Source organism: Hyperolius riggenbachi, chromosome 3 (genome assembly GCF_040937935.1).
Source record: "Hyperolius riggenbachi isolate aHypRig1 chromosome 3, aHypRig1.pri, whole genome shotgun sequence".
In the NCBI taxonomy this organism is placed as follows: domain Eukaryota; kingdom Metazoa; phylum Chordata; class Amphibia; order Anura; family Hyperoliidae; genus Hyperolius; species Hyperolius riggenbachi.
Window position 1 is genome coordinate 254143838 of NC_090648.1, and position 21229 is coordinate 254165066.

Genomic DNA, 21229 nt, shown 5'->3' on the forward strand with positions numbered 1-21229 from the left:
GATGTACTAACAGCTCATAGCCTAGGAAGAGACTGCAGTGTAATTTGCGTTACAAGTTCAGTGCATGATTGTGCCTTGCTACTGTACGATTGTATTGTGATTGTGGCATTCCCGTATTTGGCCTAAGCGCAAAGCTGACACAAATACAAAAATGCTGGAGTGCAGACCACTCGACAGCAGAGTGGGAATTGTTGAAGTGTATAGCAGCAGCTAGTGGTGGCAGTGAGAAGTATAGCAGCCTTGTGGTAGCTTGAATAAGGCTGCTTCCCCTCTCGATCGGGTCAAACCCGAAGTTGGGAACCGTATTTGCAGGCGTGCCATGGAGCCAGTTCCTGACAAACACTACCTCAGTTTACTGCTTTTTACTAGACTTCACTTCACTAATAACACTCAGTGAGCGAAATATCTGAATTTTACATTAGATAACCACAAAGAAAATGGATGAAAAGGACATGAGAGAAAACAGGATGAGAAAATGTTTCATCTCCATTGTAATCGATTAATTCAGATCCTGCTATTCCCATGGCTGAACATTGCTCTGTCTCACAGAATAATCCCTTCTATGTAATCTCATCCCTTTACAGCAGAATTCCAGTTGCTGGGAGTTAATGTTCTAGCACAGATCAGTGAAGCTTACAGCAGTTCATCCTTTTGCAGTGATAAAAGTCAATGATACAGTACTTGTCTTCAAGGATATAGCTAACAATTGTCTTGCACACCAAGAACACCGATCTCCAGAAGGGTTGTATCTTTACACATTGTCACCAAATGTATGACATAAGAAGCACATCAGCATTAGATCTCTAAACAATATGCTGGGAATGTAGTGAAGGTTGTTATGCCATCTGCTGGTTTTTATCATATATGTAACAATGCTTTCATTATTATAGGATCACATATTCCTGCAAGAACCTCACAGAGCTGAGAGAGGCCGTGGGAGATGTCCCTATGACCCAGAATCCTCTGTAACTTCCATATTAACAGGTAATTGGAATATTTTTAACCATTATGAAACCATTTTTCAATTCTGTGCTCTATAACTTTCTGATAAAGGAAAAAGAAAGACTTTGTAACAGGAAAAGACTTCCAAAAAATAATCTTTTTTTTACTTCTTTTCAACATTGATGTGCTTATGTATACTGTATTATGCTATCATGATCAATCCTTTTTTATGAGGCTAGGTTTGCAGTGGGGTATTGCGCTACATCTCTTGTAAAGCAGTAAGGCAACACAACAGGATAGCAATGCTGCACGTTGTCTGCATGCTTTGTTGCATACAGTGAAGCATACATTAAATGAAAAGTATGCTTCACTGTTAACACACAGTATGAAGTAATGCACTGCATGCGCTACGATGTTGGGATGCTGCACGCCTTTTTAACGCCTGTGCCACACTGTGAACATCACATAAGTGGTGCTTTGAAGTGCAGCAAGCCACATTGCAATGCAGCCCTTATGACGCTGTGCACCTCTGTGAATGTAACCTCAAGGAAAACTCATCTGTTCATACCCAGGGAGGCTCTACAATTTAAAGCTCTGGCCTCAGCCTTCCATTTTAATGCATATGATTGTGCATTTTACATTAATTAGCAATGCACAATTTGTGTGCATGGCATGTCTTTACTTTTTTACAATAAATATACTAACAATTACCTGGCTGGCTCTTATAATTATACAGAAAAAAGTCCAGACTACTGCCCCATCCTATCATCAACTATATTAGGGAGTGAAAGTAGAGCACATGCCAGAAATTGCCTGTTAGCATATAATTATCTGACCCAGACCACCTTCTTCCTCTGCTGGTAAGAGATTGTCTTTCTTTTTCTAGCACTTAATTTGGATCAGACCCTCATAATAATAAGAATCTTCTGAGCTGCAGTGCTGGTCACGAAGAGTAAAGCTGTAAGACGTAAGGAGAGGAGGATGGGGAGGTGGCTTTGTGTTTAGCAGTAAGAGCTTCTGTCTACTAAGTAATTCTAGCTCTCCTAGCAAATGCAAGCCTTATGACTGGATCCTGAGTCATGTGGCTGACTAATGTAAAGGGAATTTCTCTGGAACAGCTAGATCAAATATAAACATTATGTGAGTAATGTATTGGCCTAATCTCACTTTCACTTTTATTAACTATCAAACTACTTAGAGGGTGAACTCTGGCTTTAATTTCCCTTGCAGACTGTAAATTAAACTTTGCATTGGCTATTGGATGTCACCTGATTTACTCGCTGTAAATAAACCACACTATGATTCAGTCCCTGAAACACTGGGAGTTTCTGCTTCACAGAACTCAGCTAATTATGACAGTCAATTCACAGAAGATAACAGACGCAATAAAACAAGTGAATTTGATATTCGGAGCTGTCTCCAAGAAAACAGCCATTTGTGAGGTTACAGAAGTGTGGTAAGAAGGAGAGAGAAGGATAGACAGGGGGCTTGATGATGTCCTCAAGCTGAGTCCCGGTTCTGGACAGAGGAGACCAGAACTGTAGGAGGTGGTGCGATCAGTGCTGGAGAGAGGCACGGTGAGTTAAACTCCCACATGTTTCACAGCTCTGGGAATCGCTGCAGGGAGGGGGATACCACTGGATCACCAGGGAACGGTTTTTCATGGGGGAGGAAATGGGAAGGAGGAAGGGGGGATCCCACTGAATCACCAGATAACTTTTTTGATAAGGAGGGGATGGAAAGGAGGGAGGGGGATACCACTGGATCACCAGATAACTTTTTTGATGGGGGAGGGGATGGGAAGGAGGGAGGGGGATACCACTGGATTACCAGATAAGCTTTTTGATGGGGGAGGGAATGGGAAGGAGGCAGAGGGGGATACCATGGGATCACCAGGGATTTTTTTTTTGAGGGGAGAGAGGGATAAAACTAGATCACCAGGGAATTACTTCGAGTGGGGGAGGGATACCAATAGAAGACCAGGGAAATATTTGGGGGTGTGGGGATGGAGGGATACCACTAGATCACCAGGGAATTATTTGGAGAGGGGAGGGATAGATACCAGTAGATCACCAGGGAATAATTTGGTATGGTCGGAGGCAGGGATACTACTAGATCACCAGGGAATAATGCGGAGGGAGGAGGGAAACATCTAGATCTCTAGGGAATACCTTGGTAGAGAAGGATACCACTTGATTGATTTACTTCCAATGCACACTCTGCATCATGCATACATGGGAGACAATGGGGGGGACGCTCATACTAGAGTCGGCTTATACTCGAGTATATATGGTAACTCACCATTGGAGTACTGATGGCGTATCTCTGATAGCTTCCCCAGTGTCTTCTTCCAAGTCCATCTGTGGATTTGCTTCTTCCTCGGTGATGATATGTTCACAGGTGATTGGTGTTGATGACACCAGGGTCACACAGCAACATGAACATCTGGCAGCAAACTACTTTTTTATTGAATTCAATACAATGAACCAGTGTTGAATTCAATATTTAAAAAAAAAAAAAAGTAATTACACACAATCAAAAAAATTGAACCACTTGTTGCAAAAAACTCCTGGGAAAATTGGGAGGTTAAGCTCCAGAGTCAATCCAGATTCTTTTTAGGTAACCAGCAACTAAAACTCCTAGCTTTTCATATACATGCTATTTTGTATGTAAAATTTTAATATAACCTATTTTTATGAAGAGGAAATAGAATAGTTGTGTGATCCCTGTATACAATAGTATTATGCACATTCTGTGACCTGTGATGTCAGCATTCACCTCCATTAGTGTGATAATCTTCTTTCCTATTCAACTGCAGTGATGAGCTAAACATTTGGGGTGAGATGCTCTTTGTGAAGGCAGTTAGGAATGCTGCTTATTCATAGAAAAACATTCACCTGAACTTATGACAAGGACAGAGGCGCCAAAAGAATAAAATCAATACTTAAAAGGTTTAAAAATTGCTGTGGAGGCAGTGGTGGACTTACCTCCAGCAAGTAGACACAACAAACTGTGTGTTTAGAACAAGTTAGATTTATTGGTACACTCCGGGGGGCGGTCGCAACGCGTTTCGCAGGCAAAGCCCGCTTCCTCAGGCAATAATGAACGGAGTACACAACAGCATTAGGTCCGGGTAACACCTGGCGCCTCGAGGCGCCAGGTGTTACCCGGACCTAATGCTGTTGTGTACTCCGTTCATTATTGCCTGAGGAAGCGGGCTTTGCCTGCGAAACGCGTTGCGACCGCCCCCCGGAGTGTACCAATAAATCTAACTTGTTCTAAACACACAGTTTGTTGTGTCTACTTGCTGGAGGTAAGTCCACCACTGCCTCCACAGCAATTTTTAAACCTTTTAAGTATTGATTTTATTCTTTTGGCGCCTCTGTCCTTGTCATATTGAATATCCACCCTTGGTGGAGGGGGATACCCCATCTTTTTCCTGTCTACAGAGAGCGACTTCTTAATCCTGAGTGAGGACAGGCTAATCTCCTCACCTGCTTATATAGTGGTTACCTGGAGGTAACCCATGTTTGTGAGTATAATTTTGTACTCTGCTTTATTTTCCCATTATCACAACCTACTACACTATATTTTGGCTCTCGGTTCTTCTCTTCACATATTCACCTGAACTTACACTATAAACTTTATAAAGAACAAAAAGAGCTGTCAGTTATAGTATAATCTATTCTGTAGTGAAGGGCTGTGGACCTGATTCAACTGCAAATCTCACTAGCATTACAGGTTATTGATGGTCTGACATATCTATATATACAGTATACAGTATATATTTAGCATTATTTAGCTATTAAAAATTGTGCTATGTGAAAGCAACCTTACCTGTCAACGTGAAAAGAAATCCCTAGTTAGTACCATATTTTTTATTGGTTTGGTATCCTCATCTCTTCATTCTGTTCATGTCTTTAGATTTAGGAAGCCTTCATTATCCAAAAATACACAATAGCGCTTGCTCTGCATAGGATAACAGTGTGTATAGGCTAACAGTGTGGCCATCCAGATTTCTAGCCTTTTTTTAACCCATATTACCCATACAGAAGGTTATTGCTGAGAAAGTGAACAGACCCCAGGCTTGATCATCACCTAAACAATTCCAACTCAAAACAAATTCCAACTTGCGTTTCTTGATGACTTTGAGGGAAGGGTAATCCCAGAATAATAACGGGAGGAAGTGAGTCCTTTGCTTTTGCAGATTCCAGTGGGCATTTTAGAGTAAGATGTACACAAAATGGAGGGTATACAAAATAAAGAATATTTAAAATATGAGTAAAAAGACAAAACACAGGCCGATTGCAGTACAGGACAGTATCATAAAACTAGAAGCATCAGGGGAGAGTGACACTTTACCAGCTTCCAGTGGTGGGACAGGTCCTGACTCCTCTCTTCAGTGTAGCCGCTCACTGTACGGCTTTTCTTGCGACTCCCGATGCATGTCACGTGACATGCAGAGACAGGAGCCAAAAGGAGAGGAGGCTGTACAGAGTAGAACTGCAGTGAAAAGATGGGTGAAGACATGGCCTACCGCTGGAAGGGCGTAGCGTGGCCTGCTCCACTGCTGCTGCTCTGCTATAACTGGGGGAAGCTACCTAATAAAGCAACAGGGCCTCGCTGGGGTGGGCAGCATCTGGCATTTGTTTCCCAAGGGGCCTAACAAATTATAATTATGCCCTTGCATATAGTCACGTTTAAAAGATGAAATACAGGCGCTGTTCCTAATCCACAAAGAATATTTCACCCGCTGCTCCAGACAACCGTATCCACAGTAGGTGTCAGAAATGCCAAAAGAATATCCAAAGCGCTGGGTGATCAAATATCTGCAGCACCACAGTGCACAGAGAAAGAATCTCAAATAGTGACCGTCACCAAGGATAAAACCATCAAAGGGTCACTCATATTTCTTTAAAACATCCAGTTTTAATCACAAGTAATAAAAATGACAACACATGTACAATGACTCACTTTGAGGGTCCTTTTGACAGGGACCCTAGATAAAAACACGCTTCTAGTGTATACCAATACACATCACATAGTCTTATAACCTTTTTATCGATTGGCCCAGTCTCCAGTTCCGACCGGTTTCGGCCTTCCGCCGTCGTCAGGGAACACTGGAGACTGAGCTGCTGGGCAAATTTATAAGTAGTTACCTTAGATCGAGGCCGCCGCGGGCACACAAACCGGCTTCACATCTCGCCGGTCACGCCAGACTCTGATTGGTTCAGAGTGTCACAAGGAGTTAGCGCAGGGGTTCCTGGGACTAGCTACGTCACCCAGGAATTCCATCTGCGCTCGCTATTGGCAGGGCTAACGTCTGTAATGACGTAGCGCTGCACTATAGGCTAGAATCAGAGTGGGGGATGCTGGGACACGTAGTCCAAAGCATCTCCGTCTATCTGTTACATGAATGTGTGTCGCTCTCATGGCGTACACTCAGAGGAATATCAATACATAATTAAAAATTCAATACATGATTAAAAATTAAATACAAATAAATACATGTATATTAAAAATACAATATAACATATAACTCTCAATGACACTTTTCATTGCACGGATTCCCAGTTTCTCATGGTGTTTGCCATCTAGTGTCCAAATTCAGTATTGCACCTATGAATTATCTATGAAGCAGTTGATATTAAAATCAATATTAAGACCTCTTGGCTGCATGGTTTTGAGGGTAAAAATCCATTTAGTCTCCAATTTATACAGGTCTCTATCTTTATTTGACCCCCTCCAGTCTGGTTTCAACTGATCTATTATGCAAAATTTTAATACTGAGGGGTCTTTATTATGAGCAGTTTTAAAATGATTAGGGATGGAGTGGTCGATTTCAGCCTTTCTGATGTTGTAAACATGCTCGTAGAGCCTCCGTTTAAACTCCCTTTCAGTTTTGCCAACATATTGGAGGCCACAAGGGCACTCCAATAAGTACACAATATATGTGCTATTACAGTTTAGGAATCGATTAATTTTAAATGTTTCCCCTGTATGTGTACTTGTGAATGATGTTGTTTTCCTCGGTTGATTAATACATGTACGACACCCAAAACATTTCTTGCATTTAAAAAAACCCTTCCAATTCCAGGAAGGTTGGGTTACTGGCAGGTTGCTTGTATAGGGTACTACTTGTAATTCGACTCTGCAAGTTTGGTGCTTTTCTAAAAATCACTTGAGGTTTATCTGTAATTAATCCAGTAAGGTCTGGATCCAATTTAAGAATCGGCCAGTGCTTATCAACCAGTTTTTTAACCTCCCTATGCTGCGTATTGTAATCTGTAATAAAGGCACATGTAAATAAATTGTCTCTTCTCTCATTTTTCACATTTTGTCCATGTATCAAGTCCATTCTGTTCTTTAAACCAACCTCGTCTCTTAATTGCACCAAAGTTTCATAGTCATACCCCTTCTCCACAAATCTATCTATCAAAACATTAGACTGTCTCAAAAAATCTTCATGATGTGTGCAATTCCTGAATACCCTTAACAATTGTCCTGACGGTATATTTTTGAGCCAACTTAATCAACCGAGGAAAACAACATCATTCACAAGTACACATACAGGAGAAACATTTAAAATTAATCGATTCCTAAACTGTAATAGCACATATATTGTGTACTTATTGGAGTGCCCTTGTGGCCTCCAATATGTTGGCAAAACTGAAAGGGAGTTTAAACGGAGGCTCTACGAGCATGTTTACAACATCAGAAAGGCTGAAATCGACCACTCCATCCCTAATCATTTTAAAACTGCTCATAATAAAGACCCCTCAGTATTAAAATTTTGCATAATAGATCAGTTGAAACAAGACTGGAGGGGGTCAAATAAAGATAGAGACCTGTATAAATTGGAGACTAAATGGATTTTTACCCTCAAAACCATGCAGCCAAGAGGTCTTAATATTGATTTTAATATCAACTGCTTCATAGATAATTCATAGGTGCAATACTGAATTTGGACACTAGATGGCAAACACCATGAGAAACTGGGAATCCGTGCAATGAAAAGTGTCATTGAGAGTTATATGTTATATTGTATTTTTAATATACATGTATTTATTTGTATTTAATTTTTAATCATGTATTGAATTTTTAATTATGTATTGATATTCCTCTGAGTGTACGCCATGAGAGCGACACACATTCATGTAACAGATAGACGGAGATGCTTTGGACTACGTGTCCCAGCATCCCCCACTCTGATTCTAGCCTATAGTGCAGCGCTACGTCATTACAGACGTTAGCCCTGCCAATAGCGAGCGCAGATGGAATTCCTGGGTGACGTAGCTAGTCCCAGGAACCCCTGCGCTAACTCCTTGTGACACTCTGAACCAATCAGAGTCTGGCGTGACCGGCGAGATGTGAAGCCGGTTTGTGTGCCCGCGGCGGCCTCGATCTAAGGTAACTACTTATAAATTTGCCCAGCAGCTCAGTCTCCAGTGTTCCCTGACGACGGCGGAAGGCCGAAACCGGTCGGAACTGGAGACTGGGCAAATCGATAAAAAGGTTATAAGACTATGTGATGTGTATTGGTATACACTAGAAGCGTGTTTTTATCTAGGGTCCCTGTCAAAAGGACCCTCGAAGTGAGTCATTGTACATGTGTTGTCATTTTTATTACTTGTGATTAAAACTGGATGTTTTAAAGAAATATGAGTGACCCTTTGATGGTTTTATCCTTGGTGACGGTCACTATTTGAGATTCTTTCTCTGTGCACTGTGGTGCTGCAGATATTTGATCACCCAGCGCTTTGGATATTCTTTTGGCATGCCCTTGCATATAACAGCATAACTATTTGACATATATAGGTTACAGTCTTTGTAACAGTCTCATGCCCTCGATTGAGACCCTCCCCCATTACCATTTATATCTTCACATCTCCACCACAATACCGATCAGCACATAAGCATCTTTGAATTTCCTGATAGGACTTTCCATTGGTCCATTGAACTAGACCAATGAGAATCTTCTTCACCTACTTCCTTATACATAATAAGGAAACAAAATGAGTGAAAAAAAAATCACATTTGTCATTTCAAGGAAATTAGCAGTAAAAAGCACTTGGTGCTTTTGGTTTGTTTTACATATATGAGTAAAACTTCTGTAAGACTTGAACAAGAATCTTTGCAGAATTGCGGTGCTTGTTGCTGTCATGTGACTTGATGCTGCAAATTATTATTCACCATTACTGTGACATTTTTCGTTACACTGCAGCTAAATCTAAATATATTCTCATGTGAGTGGACTGGTGCCTTTCAAAGTGCTCTTTTCTTGGTGACAAGTTCCCTTCAAGGGATGCATTTTCCTATAGCTATGCCATTGAATTACCTGTGTATTTCATATCTGGTGTAATATTGCCACCTAGTGGACAATCGGATTAGTTACCAAACAATGATGTTGAATGTATCCTTTAGGTGAGCTGTAATGAATTATGTTTGAGTGTGTTGTTACATATTCCTTTGTTTGAGGAAACCTGCACTATATATCACTTTTATTTTGTATTTATATATGATCGATTCTACTTATTCATCTGTTGTGTTATACTTGATTTATGTTTCTGCAGAAAGTGTGTTTTAACTTAACCTGGAAATATTTCTAGTACAACTTTCACAATTTTAATTATTTAAGGGTCATTGAAGCTACAAAGGGTCTGACCACATATAATACTAGTTTCTGGGAATTAAAATAAAAATGATGTAAATATTTTTTTTCAGGTAAATGGCTATACATGAAAGAGGTTGATGAGACTGGAGCAGAAATCCAGGCCCATGTGCAGCTCCCATCATGCACATACAGTGCTGTGCAGACTCCCCTCTCCACATCCCATACATGGCACTGACTGTGCAGCCTCACATCATACACATGGCACTCAGGCATACATATAAAAAGAGCGCCTGGAAATTTGGGCACACAAAACAGCCGCTAATAGAATATTGGTAAATTTACCAATATTCTACTATTTTAAAGTGCAAATTATGATAGTAAAATAGCAGTAAATAATACAGATACTTTACTACAGCTAAACCTAACCCTAATATCTGTATTATTTACTGCTATTTTACTATCATAATTTGCACTTTAAAACTAAAACTATTTTTCGCTAGAAATTGGACCATTGGTGGCCATCTTTAGACAGATCCCTCACTACCAATGACTAACCCTAACCAACCTCCCCCTCTGATGCTCAATTATAATCACAACCCCTCCAATGCCTAACCTTAACCACTTGCCGACTGCACGCTTATACCGTGCGTCGGCAAAGTGGCAGCTGCAGGACCAGCGACGCAGTATTGCGTCGCCAGCTGCAGGCTGATTAATCAGGAAGCAGCCGCTCGCGCGAGCGGCTGCTTCCTGTCAATTCATGGCGGGGGGCTCCGTGAATAGCCTGCGGGCCGCCGATGGCGGCTCGCAGGCTAAATGTAAACACAAGCGGAAATAATCCGCTTTGTTTACATTGTACGGCGCTGCTGCGCAGCAGCGCCGTAAGGCAGATCGGCGATCCCCGGCCAATCAGCGGCCGGGGATCGCCGCCATGTGACAGGGGACGTCCTGTCACTGGCTGCACAGGACGGATAGCGTCCTGTGCAGCCCCCCCCGCAACACTCGGCAGGCAGGAGAGATCAGACCCCCTAGCACATCATCCCCCTAGTGGGGAAAAAAGGGGGGCGATCTGGTCGCTCTGCCTGCACCCTGATCTGTGCTGGGGGCTGCAGAGCCCACCCAGCACAGATCAGCTAAAACAGCGCTGGTCCTTAAGGGGGGGTAAAGGGTGGGTCCTCAAGTGGTTAACTGACTCCCATCCCTAGCACTGATGCCCAATCTTAATAAAAGCCACACTGATGCCTAACCTCAAAAAGACACACACACACACTGACTTCCAACCTCAAAACATCCCCTATGACACCTAACCTTAACCCCCCCCCCCCCCACACACACACACACACACACACGACCAGTGCCTAACCTTAACTGCCCCCTCAACCCACCACAAAATATCAGCTGCTATGGAATATTGAGCGCTGCAATAGGTGCCCATACTAATATCAGCTACCGGGGGAAATTAGTGGGTGCAGGGGCCGCCTGCTATGCAAACTGCGGCTACAAATAGTGTTAGCGATGTATTGCAATGCTTTTTTATAATAGAATGTATAGACTAAGGTAATATAGAGTAATGGCAGCAGCACCTAAAGAAAATTCGGGAAGTGATGGACTTATTTAGCACCATATTGCCAAAATGAGTGCAGCATGTCTCACACTGCTTCCTTGCTGCTCACCATAAGCAGAGGTTGTGGCACAGAAGCACACAGCACTGGGTGTATTTCCCCAAATTAGGCAGGATTTACTGCTCCTGAATTGCTACAAATATGCATGCTCTATATGAATATATTATACAAAAGCTGAACGAAGAAGAATAGTTTAAACATGGCATTTTATTGCAGGAGGTGACCTGTTTGTTGGTCTGTATAATGATTACTGGAGAAGAGATGCCACTATCTTTAGGAGCATGGGACATCTGACACACATCCGTACAGAACATGATGATGATCGGATTCTAAAAGGTAATTCAGTAAATTATAAATCAGTTTTATAATATCAGTTTTAACCCTTTCCCTGCCAAGCACGTACCAGGTATGTTGCAGCTAGAAAGGCTCTAACTGCCAGCAATGTACCTGGTACGTTACTCAGCATTTTTTCCCCCAGTCGGGTGTGTCATTACTCACCCCATCGCTTGTTCCATGCTGTATGTCCCCCGCTGGCAGCCGCCTCATCTTTTCTTCCTGTTTCCTGTATGATGCATGATTACATACGAGTCATACAGGATCGGGGCAGTCAGAGACGTGCCTGCTGCCAGCAGGGAACACGCCACAGGGAGCGAGCGATTGGGTGAGTAACTACACACCCCACTGCAATCTAGGTATTTAGGGGGGCAGAGGAGGGGCCCACGTGGAGGGAGGAATGATGTCGGCCCCCCTACCCACTGCTTCCCAAGGGAGAAAATGCCAAATAACATACCAGGTACCTATGCTGGCTGCATCTATACCTGGCTACCTGTATTGGTGTCTCCTATACCTGGCTACCTATATTTGTTGTACTTATACCTGGCTACCTGGACTGAGGCATCTATTCCTGGCTACCTATGCTGGCTGCACCTATATCTGGCTACCTGCAATGGCGCACCAATTCCAGGACAAGAAAAGTGGGATACCAACACAAATTTGGTATTGTGGGATTCAGCAGAATCAGGGCTTTTAATAACAATAAGATTTTTGTCAGTAATTGTCATTCTTTGAAAACGAAAAAAAAAAACACCAGAAAAATATTTTGTTTTTTATTTTACTTACATAGTTACATAGTTATTTTGGTTGAAAAAAGACATACGTCCATCGAGTTCAACCAATATAAAGTACAACACCAGCCTGCTCCCTCACATATCCCTGTTGATCCAGAGGAAGGCGAAAAAACCCTTACAAGGCATGGTCCAATTGGCCCCTAAAGGGAAAAATTCCTTCCCGACTCCAGATGGCAATCAGATAAAATCCCTGGATCAACATCATTAGGCATTACCTAGCAATTGTAGCCATAGATGTCTTTCAACGCAAGGAAAGCATCTAAGCCCCCTTTAAATGCAGGTATAGAGTTTGCCATAACGACTTCCTGTGGCAATGCATTCCACATCTTAATCACTCTAACTGTAAAGAACCCTTTCCTAAATAAATGGCTAAAACGTTTTTCCTCCATGCGCAGATCATGTCCTCTAGTCCTTTGAGAAGGCCTAGGGACAAAAAGCTCATCCGCCAAGGTATTATATTGCCCTCTGATGTATTTATACATGTTAATTAGATCCCCTCTAAGGCGTCTTTTCTCTAGACTAAATAAACCCAGTTTATCTAACCTTTCTCGATAAGTGAGACCTTCCATCCCACGCATCAATTTTGTTGCTCGTCTCTGCACCTGCTCTAAAACTGCAATATCTTTTTTGTAATGTGGTGCCCAGAACTGAATTCCATATTCCAGATGTGGCCTTACTAGAGAGTTAAACAGGGGCAATATTATGCTAGCATCTCGAGTTTTTATTTCCCTTTTAATGCATCCCAAAATTTTGTTAGCTTTAGCTGCAGCTGCTTGGCATTGAGTACGATTATTTAACTTGCTGTCAATGAGTACTCCTAAGTCCTTCTCCAAGTTTGATGTCCCCAACTGTATCCCATTTATTTTGTATGGTGCTAGACTTTTTTACATATTTTATTCAAACATGTTATATCTCCAGAAAAAGTGCAAAATGTTGTTTCAGCGTTCAAGCCCAATTTATTATGAAAAAAACAATATATAACATGTCCTATTTCATGTAGGTTTTCTTGTCACAAATCCTAAGTAAACCTATAAGTGCAAAGTGTCTAAAAACTGCTTGGTAGTAGATAGTTTAGGACAAATCGGCTGAAAACGAGAGGGTTAAGCCATGTAAAACTTTTTGGATCTTTGCAGACAAATCCATTTTTAATGTACAGTAAGCCTAATTAAGTCTTGCTCTCTGGGTGAGAATTACATCTCAAAAGCCTACAAGCACAAAAGTAATGGCACCCTAAACTCCACCCTTCACTAAACCCTCAAATTCTCAGACATCAGCATGATGCCAGAATGATGAGCTCAAGCTTGCAAATCCATACCAGCTGCCTCTCAGCACACTTGCGCATCATCCCTAGGGCTAAATTTTGCCCAGCATCAGTGCTGGATCATCCACAAAGCAAACCTAGGCAGCTGCCTAGGGCCTGTAGAGAGTCTAGAGGCCTGGTGGACGCTAGCTCCCTCCAAATCTTACTAATAAAGTCAGGTGACCATCAGCGGTAGACAAAAAATGCTATCTTGTCTAGGGCCCCAATTCATCTTAATCCTTTTCTGTCCAGCATGATCCGATTTATGTTTGATTTGCTTTAAGAACATTTTTGTGATAACCTAACACTGAACAATTAAAATAGCAACAAGTAGAAACGGTTCTATTTTTCTTCCATTAAGGCAGTTTATTGTTATAGTGGAGGGAGGGTCACCATTGTTTTATTAAAACAATGATAATTATTAGGATAGTATTTATCATATTTGTATGGGTGTTTTACAAACATGCCCCACACATAAATTATGTTTAACCCTTAAGATTGCCAGTATATTTCTAATAAAGCTACATGCCAGTCCCAGCTATGTTTGATTGTGTTTATTAAATGTGTTTCCCAAATCTATATGTACCAAAGTCCACAGAAGCCAGTAGGGATGTCATTGAGGTGCAAATATATTTGAGATGATTGAAAATAATACTAATTATTATGATACAGAATTAGTCTAATTATTATAAAAACATAAAATGTAAATGGACTAATCACATCTTGCAGTGGAAGCATTTTTCAGCTGCATAGAGCTGCAGTAACATTTTCATAGGTAAGGATCAATTTAGGGCCCATTTCCACTACTTTAGTGATGCGAATGCGGCTACCTAGCCGCATCGCATCACTTCCGCCGCCGGCCGCATCACTTCCGCATCTCCCAATGCGGAAGTGTATTGGAGGAGATGGGACGCGGCTGCGGGCGGATGCAGCCGTGCGAGAATCTGCAATCCAACAACTCACGGGAGGCTTGGAAAGGCCTCAGGGCAGTTACCAACTTCAAACCTGCTCACCACCAGGCGACCCCTAGCATCCAACTGGCTGAAGAACTAAACAAGTTTTATTGTAGATTCGAACACCTTCCCACACCGATGGATATCCCCCCTTTCCATCCCTCCCAAAGGGGCACGGTGCGCCAATGGTAATCCAGGAGGGGGATGTACTGCGCCAACTTCGTAAACTCAACAACAGGAAAGCCGCTGGCCCAGATGGCGTGTCATCAAGCTGCCTTAAAACCTGTGCAGCACAGATAGCTCCCATCCTCACCTCAATCTACAATAGGTCCCTAATGGAATGCAGGGTCCCTCCCTGCCTCAAAAAGTCTACAATTATTCCAGTCCCCAAGAAACCGGGAAACACTGATCACAACAACTTCAGACCTGTAGCCCTTACTCCCATCATCATGAAGATCTTTGAGCGACTGGTTCTTGCATTCCTTAAGAGCTCCACCAATGCACTCCTCGACCCCCATCAATTCGCATATTGAGCAAATAGGTCAGTTGAGGATGCCATCAATATCAGCCTGGCATACATCACGGAGCATCTCGACAACCCTGACTCCTATGCCAGGCTCTTGTTCTTGGACTTTAGCTCAGCCTTCAACACCATTTGGCCTGACATTCTGCTCGGCAACCTCATGCAACTTGGGATCGACCCATCCCTTTGCAGGTGGGTGGGGGACTTCCTCTCAAACAGAACACAACGGGTCAAGCTTGGGGACTGCTCCTCCAGCGTGAGAACCACCAACACAGGGGCACCACAGGGGTGTGTACTGTCCCCACTCTTGTTCTCCCTCTACACCAACAACTGCATCTCAAATGCTGACTCTGTTAAGGTCAAAATTTGCGGACGATACAACCATCATCGGCCTCATTAGCAGGAAGGAGGAGCAGGCCTACCACAGCGAGATTGAGAGGCTCTGCAACTGGTGTAAAGACAATAATCTCGTCCTCAATGCGGCCAAGACAGTCAAGCTGATTGTGGATTACAGAGAACTCCCTCCTGCACTTCCACCAGTCTGAATTGGTGAGACCAAAGTCACCAGGGTACCATGTGTTCGGTTCCTAGGCACCACCATAACCAGGGACCTCAAATGGGGGCAAAACACCACCAAAACCCAGAAGAGTGCCCAGCACTTTTTCCTGCGCCAGCTGAAGAAATTTGGCATCCTATGGGAGCTGCTCACCAGTTTCTACTCTGCCACAATCGAGTCCATCCTGTGCTCCTCCATTATTGTCTGGTATGCAGGGGCAACAGCTAGTGACAAGTATAAACTACAAAGAGTAATTAGCGCTGCAGAAAAGATCATCGGCATGCCCCTGCCCCCCCTTGACCTCATCCACACCGCCAGAGTGAGGAAAAGAGCCTGCAGGATCGCTCAAGATCCCTCCCACCCAGGCAGTCGCTTCTTTGAGCCACTCCCATTAGGCCGCTGTTTCAGAACAATCCACACCAGAACCACAAGGCGCAGGAACACCTTTTTTCCTCAAGCTGTTCTCCTGCTGAACACTTGCCCAACTGGGCCCCTATAGTTTTTATCACGGACTACCCAGCTCCCCAGGCACCCTAAATTAGGACTAATGTACTCTTTCTCAGTGCCTGGCATGAATGCTGTAATATGTATATGTATGTATATGTTTTTACTTTTAATCTCACCAATGCATGTACGTCTGTCTCTTGAATTACTGCATGCTCTGTCTCTGAAACTATTGAATGACTTAAATGTCTCACGCTCTCCTGCCTTTGCTATGTGTACCACAACCAATTCCAGGTACGTCTACAGCGTACTCGGTGAATAAACTGATTCTGATTCTGGATCGCGCCGCACCGCTCCGCACAACATGCACGCAGTGGAAACTCTTCCATTGCCGTGCATGTGTTTCAGCATACACGCGGTGCGATGCGGCTATATAGCCACATCGCACCGCTCCTAGTGGAAACGGGCCCTTACAATGTATTGCATATTTCAAGTAAAGTAGAAAGTTGGCACTGAGCCAAAACTTTGTACCAAAAGCCTTTTAGACAACCATGGCACAGAAGTTTGGGGAACAAAGATGCCTATCGACGTACACGGCAGGTGGATGTAGTTCTTTAGACATCCATGGCATATGAATGCGGAAACACAGAAACGCCCAATAGATGCTGCAGTCAGGGGCGTAACTAGATTGAATAGGGACCCCCGCACAAATGATAGCATGGGGTCCCCTTGGGCCCTTCCGAACCCCATGCTGGTCACGTGATCAGGAGCTGGCAGATGGCAGCAGAGAGTGTTCTGCTGTTAAGCAGCATCTGGAAGCAGGAAAAAAAAATTACACACGCTCCTGCACACGGTTTTTGTGAGCAAAGAGGGAGGTTTCTTTGCTAATTGGCTGTTCTTGCGGTTGGGGGGAGGGAGGAGGAGGGCCCCCCAAAGCCTATGGGCCCCTCCTGTAATGGCAGGAGTCACAGGGGTTATTGCTACGCCTATGGCTGCAGTCTAAGGGTTAAAACCATAATGGAGCCTAGCAATGGCCGATACATTTTTTTCATAAAATGCACAACTGGGTTTTTTTCACAATTGTACAGCATCACAAGTTACCATGACCTTTATAAATCACCCTGATTTTGTGCTTAAAGCAATAGGGAATGATACCTGAGGGGGAAAAAAAAAAAAGCCGATACTCACCTATGGAGAAGGAACGCTCTGGATCCTAAAGAGCCTTCCTGTTCATCCCTCGGTGTCCTGGTTCCAGCACTGTCACCTCCATTCAAATTTGCTGCTTCTGGGAGCCCCCGAGAAGCAACAAGCCTGCTTGTGCATGCGTAGTATGGAGTAGTCCATCTTCAGGGACACAAGTGCTTATGATTGCTTTAAGGATCCTCAAAGGTGTATCCAAGCAACTGAGCTTACAGAGCTGGAATCAGGACACTGAGAAAGTAACAAGAAGGCTCTTTAGGACCCAGAGCCTTCCCTCTCCATAGGTCGGTATCTGTCTTTTTCTTCCTCAGATCACTTAAGACCTTGTACAAAAATCAGGAAATTAAGGAAAATAAAATTATTATAAATATAATATTTTCTTATATTATAAATATAAGAAAAATATGAAGTGAATAGCAAATAATGACTGCATCAATGGTTGAAAAGTGTGTAAGGTGTCATCACAATAAAGAACTTTCAAATGTCTCTCTAAAACCAAGAGGGTGGAAAAACAGGTTTGGTGGGTTGAGGATCCTATGTTTGCTAAGTTTCAAGAAAACAAAATGTGTATGTTGCATGTATGCTATGAAAAATGATCTCTTACCTTTTGTTTTGATTTTGTTTGTCTAGAACCAAAGTTTGTTGGGTCCTATATGATTCCAGACAATGAAGACAAAGATGACAACAAAATTTACTTCTTCTACACTGAAAAGGCAATGGAGGGGGACAAAGGAGTCCAGGCTATTTATTCTAGAGTGGGGAGAGTCTGTGCTGTAAGTACATTATAAATATAAACATTCCCTTTCTTATTTACTTCACCAAAAAACATTACTTGTACCACAAGTTATTGTTCAATGCCTCAACAACTTCTCAGCTCAAGGCTTGTTGCAGAGTAATGCACGTTCTTCAGCTAACAGCACGGTATACAACGAGAACTAGAAAAGCACACTCTATATATTGCCTAATGTTAGCAAATAATTGTCTTTACCACAATGGAGTAACATTCAGATCCAGGTTAAGAGATATGTTTTTCAGTAACAAAGTAGATCTAGGAGCATCTACATCTTCAACTTCATCCATAAAAGGTATTCTTTAGTTTCATCGCCTTAAAAGCAGTCAGTTTCAAATACAAAATAAGCACAGGGTGGAGGGGGTCAACGATCATTTTATCATATAATCAGGGTTTTTGACAAAGCGTTGGTTATAGGGCAAAATGATTGCCGTCAGCACTTCCACCCTGTGCCAACAAGCACTTTTCCACAACTAACGAGGCTATTTTGCAGTGCAGTATAAAAAAGGGATCACACCATACTTGGTCATGGTTAATAAAAGCTTTATTTTTCCTATGGTCGTAATTAAACATTTGCTGCTATTTGTGCACTTTTCAGGCCAAAATACTGAACTTATATTGTAAACATGGTAGGTAGCCCCTGAAGCTGAGTAAAAAGCTAAATATTTATACCTGAAGACTAGGTTTATACTGGGGCATTACACTGTGTGCCTTGTAAAAACAGGATCATAACACAACACCAGGAAAAAGTCCCATCATGCATTAAATGTGTGTTGTGATTCATACAGTGAAGCATACAGTTATTTAAAAGTATCCTTCACTACCACTGTAAACGAACAAGTTGTTCAGTACTGCACAGCATGCCTCATGTTGTGACCCCGGATTCCATTGCACTGCACTTCCAACGTACCAATGTGGAAGTGCCATTACAATATACCGTAATTGCATTGCTTAAGCAATGCGATTATATTGTCTGACACAACACATCACAACACTCCAGTGTGAACGTAGCCTAAATTATGCTTTAATATTGCAGACGTCTCTGTTTTTATCAGATCAGCCAGTAAAACACATACAAATAGTGATTTACTGCCCTACCCCACCTCCCAACCCTTTTCCTTAATGTGCATAAAAAAAATGTACCAACAATGTCTGGATACACAGATCTGGTCACACAGACTAGTGATCTTCCAGTCTATGGTGGGAGCCATAAACAAAAGTGATGCTTAACCGAACAGGTAAGGGGGTTGGGATTTTCAGGCAGAGACAGGGCTTCTGCAAGGAAGTGTGGGCTTTCCAATATCATATTACTAGAACTGTTACCTCTTTTCTATCTCTTAAGCTAGGTATACATGCTGAATTAAACTTGATTGACGGGGCCATTAAAGGGTATCCTCGGCAATGGATAAAAGCTAGCTTTACTTACCTAGGGCTTCTTTTAGCCCCTAGAAGTCACGTGTGTCCCTCGCCACAGCTTATGTCTTTTCCCGGGCCCTGCTGGAAGCTGGCAGTATAGTGATCCCTGATGGGGGTAGAGTGGAAGAGAAACTCACATGATTCCCTCACTGTGATTTAAAAAAAAGTTTGCCTGAAATTTTATTTAACTTGCTGTGTGGCAATAAAAGATTGAAATTAGATGCTGTTTTCATGCCAGATGTGAACTGTTGTGTACCTGTTTTCTTTACAGAATGACATGGGGGGTCAGAGAATGATGTTAAACAAATGGACCACATTTCTAAAATCAAGACTGGTTTGCTCAGTACCTGGACCACATGGGATTGACACACACTTTGATGAACTTGGTAAATAATTTATGTTTTTTCATGTGGTATCATTATGTGCCATACTATGGGATGAATGGCAGCACAATTGTCCAAAAAGATGTGCACATCTGCTTTGTGTAGTATAAAAACACAATGGATGAATCTGAACATAATAGAGATGGACACATGTTAAAGATTTCAAGCTTTTCCATAGGAAACCATGGTGTTAGGCTTGGAGGTGTATTCTCCATGGTCAGCACGTGATGCATAAGCTGACGTGAAGGAGGTACACACACCAGCACAAGGAATCAGGATATCCCCAGTTTAGTGGAGGAGAGGACTGACTCCAATAGGAGATTGTGGCGCACAGAGCCGGTGCAGATCCGAACAGCCACAAACAATACTTTCGTGATAACGTCTCAGCGCAAAGTAGCGCTGAGCGCATAAACCAGAACTGAGGAGATCAGGGCAGGTAGACAGAATGAACGCTTGCTAGCTAGCGGCTACTTAGCGACAGCAAGCGTCCACAACAAGACAGACTGGAATGAGGCAGCCAATGCGTTTGCAGCAATGGCGTGCCTCACAAAGACAGGACAGGATAGTCAGGAAATAGCAGGATCAAGATAGATGAACGTAACACAGACAAATATACAATAAGTATGTTTTCCTAGCGTATTACAATTACAGCTATCAATGAAACTATTTGTAACGTCTGACTAACATATGTATATATCGGCAATGAACCGATATATGACATAAGCAGGAACACTGACTAGCACTGGAGCAATACAGGGAACAGGACTCAGAAGGATTCGCTATCTCTTCGCAGAGATAAACGCAATCCACAAACGGTAAGAGGACAGGATTCAGAAGGATTCGTTATCTCCTCGCAGAGATGAACGCAATCCACAAACAGGACCAGGAGCAGGATACTAACTCAGCACGGGTGATCACGATACGCGCAAACTACCAAAACGTGCTGGAAAACTGACTAACTGAACACAGGATATAAACAGTTCGTGTACGTATATATCAGCGTCACTGATGTATCAACGTAACACGAATACAAGGAAAATAATAAACGTGCTGGTATGCATATATATTGGCAATGAACCAATATATGATGCAAGACCAGCAAAGTATCTTTAGAACAAGAAACACGGTCTGGGGCTGAAGCAACAGCAAGACTAGCTACACTGAAACTATGATAGCCCGAGGAAACCCTGCAGGAAGCAGATCTTTATACTGAGGTCATCCAATGGGAGCAGACATGCAGATTCCCACACAGGTGAATGATAATCAGTCACAAGCTGACAGCAGGGAAAGGCAGACAAAGCTATGCAGCTTGCATGGAAAGAGATCAGAACTGCCTGAGCAGCAGCACTACTACTGCCAGCA

The 21229-nt window shown here is 42.7% G+C and overlaps 1 protein-coding gene across 2 annotated transcripts in view; it reads left to right on the forward strand.

The window, feature by feature from the left end:
* The window catches only part of SEMA3E (semaphorin 3E), a 246534-nt gene that overhangs the window by 192826 nt on the left and 32479 nt on the right, over window positions 1-21229 (forward strand). For both annotated transcript variants that reach the window (XM_068272670.1, XM_068272671.1), the window contains exons 5-8: window positions 891-984; window positions 11392-11511; window positions 17909-18051; window positions 19756-19870. In XM_068272670.1, coding sequence (XP_068128771.1) covers window positions 891-984; window positions 11392-11511; window positions 17909-18051; window positions 19756-19870 — 472 coding nt within the window. The remainder of the gene's footprint in view (window positions 1-890; window positions 985-11391; window positions 11512-17908; window positions 18052-19755; window positions 19871-21229) is intronic.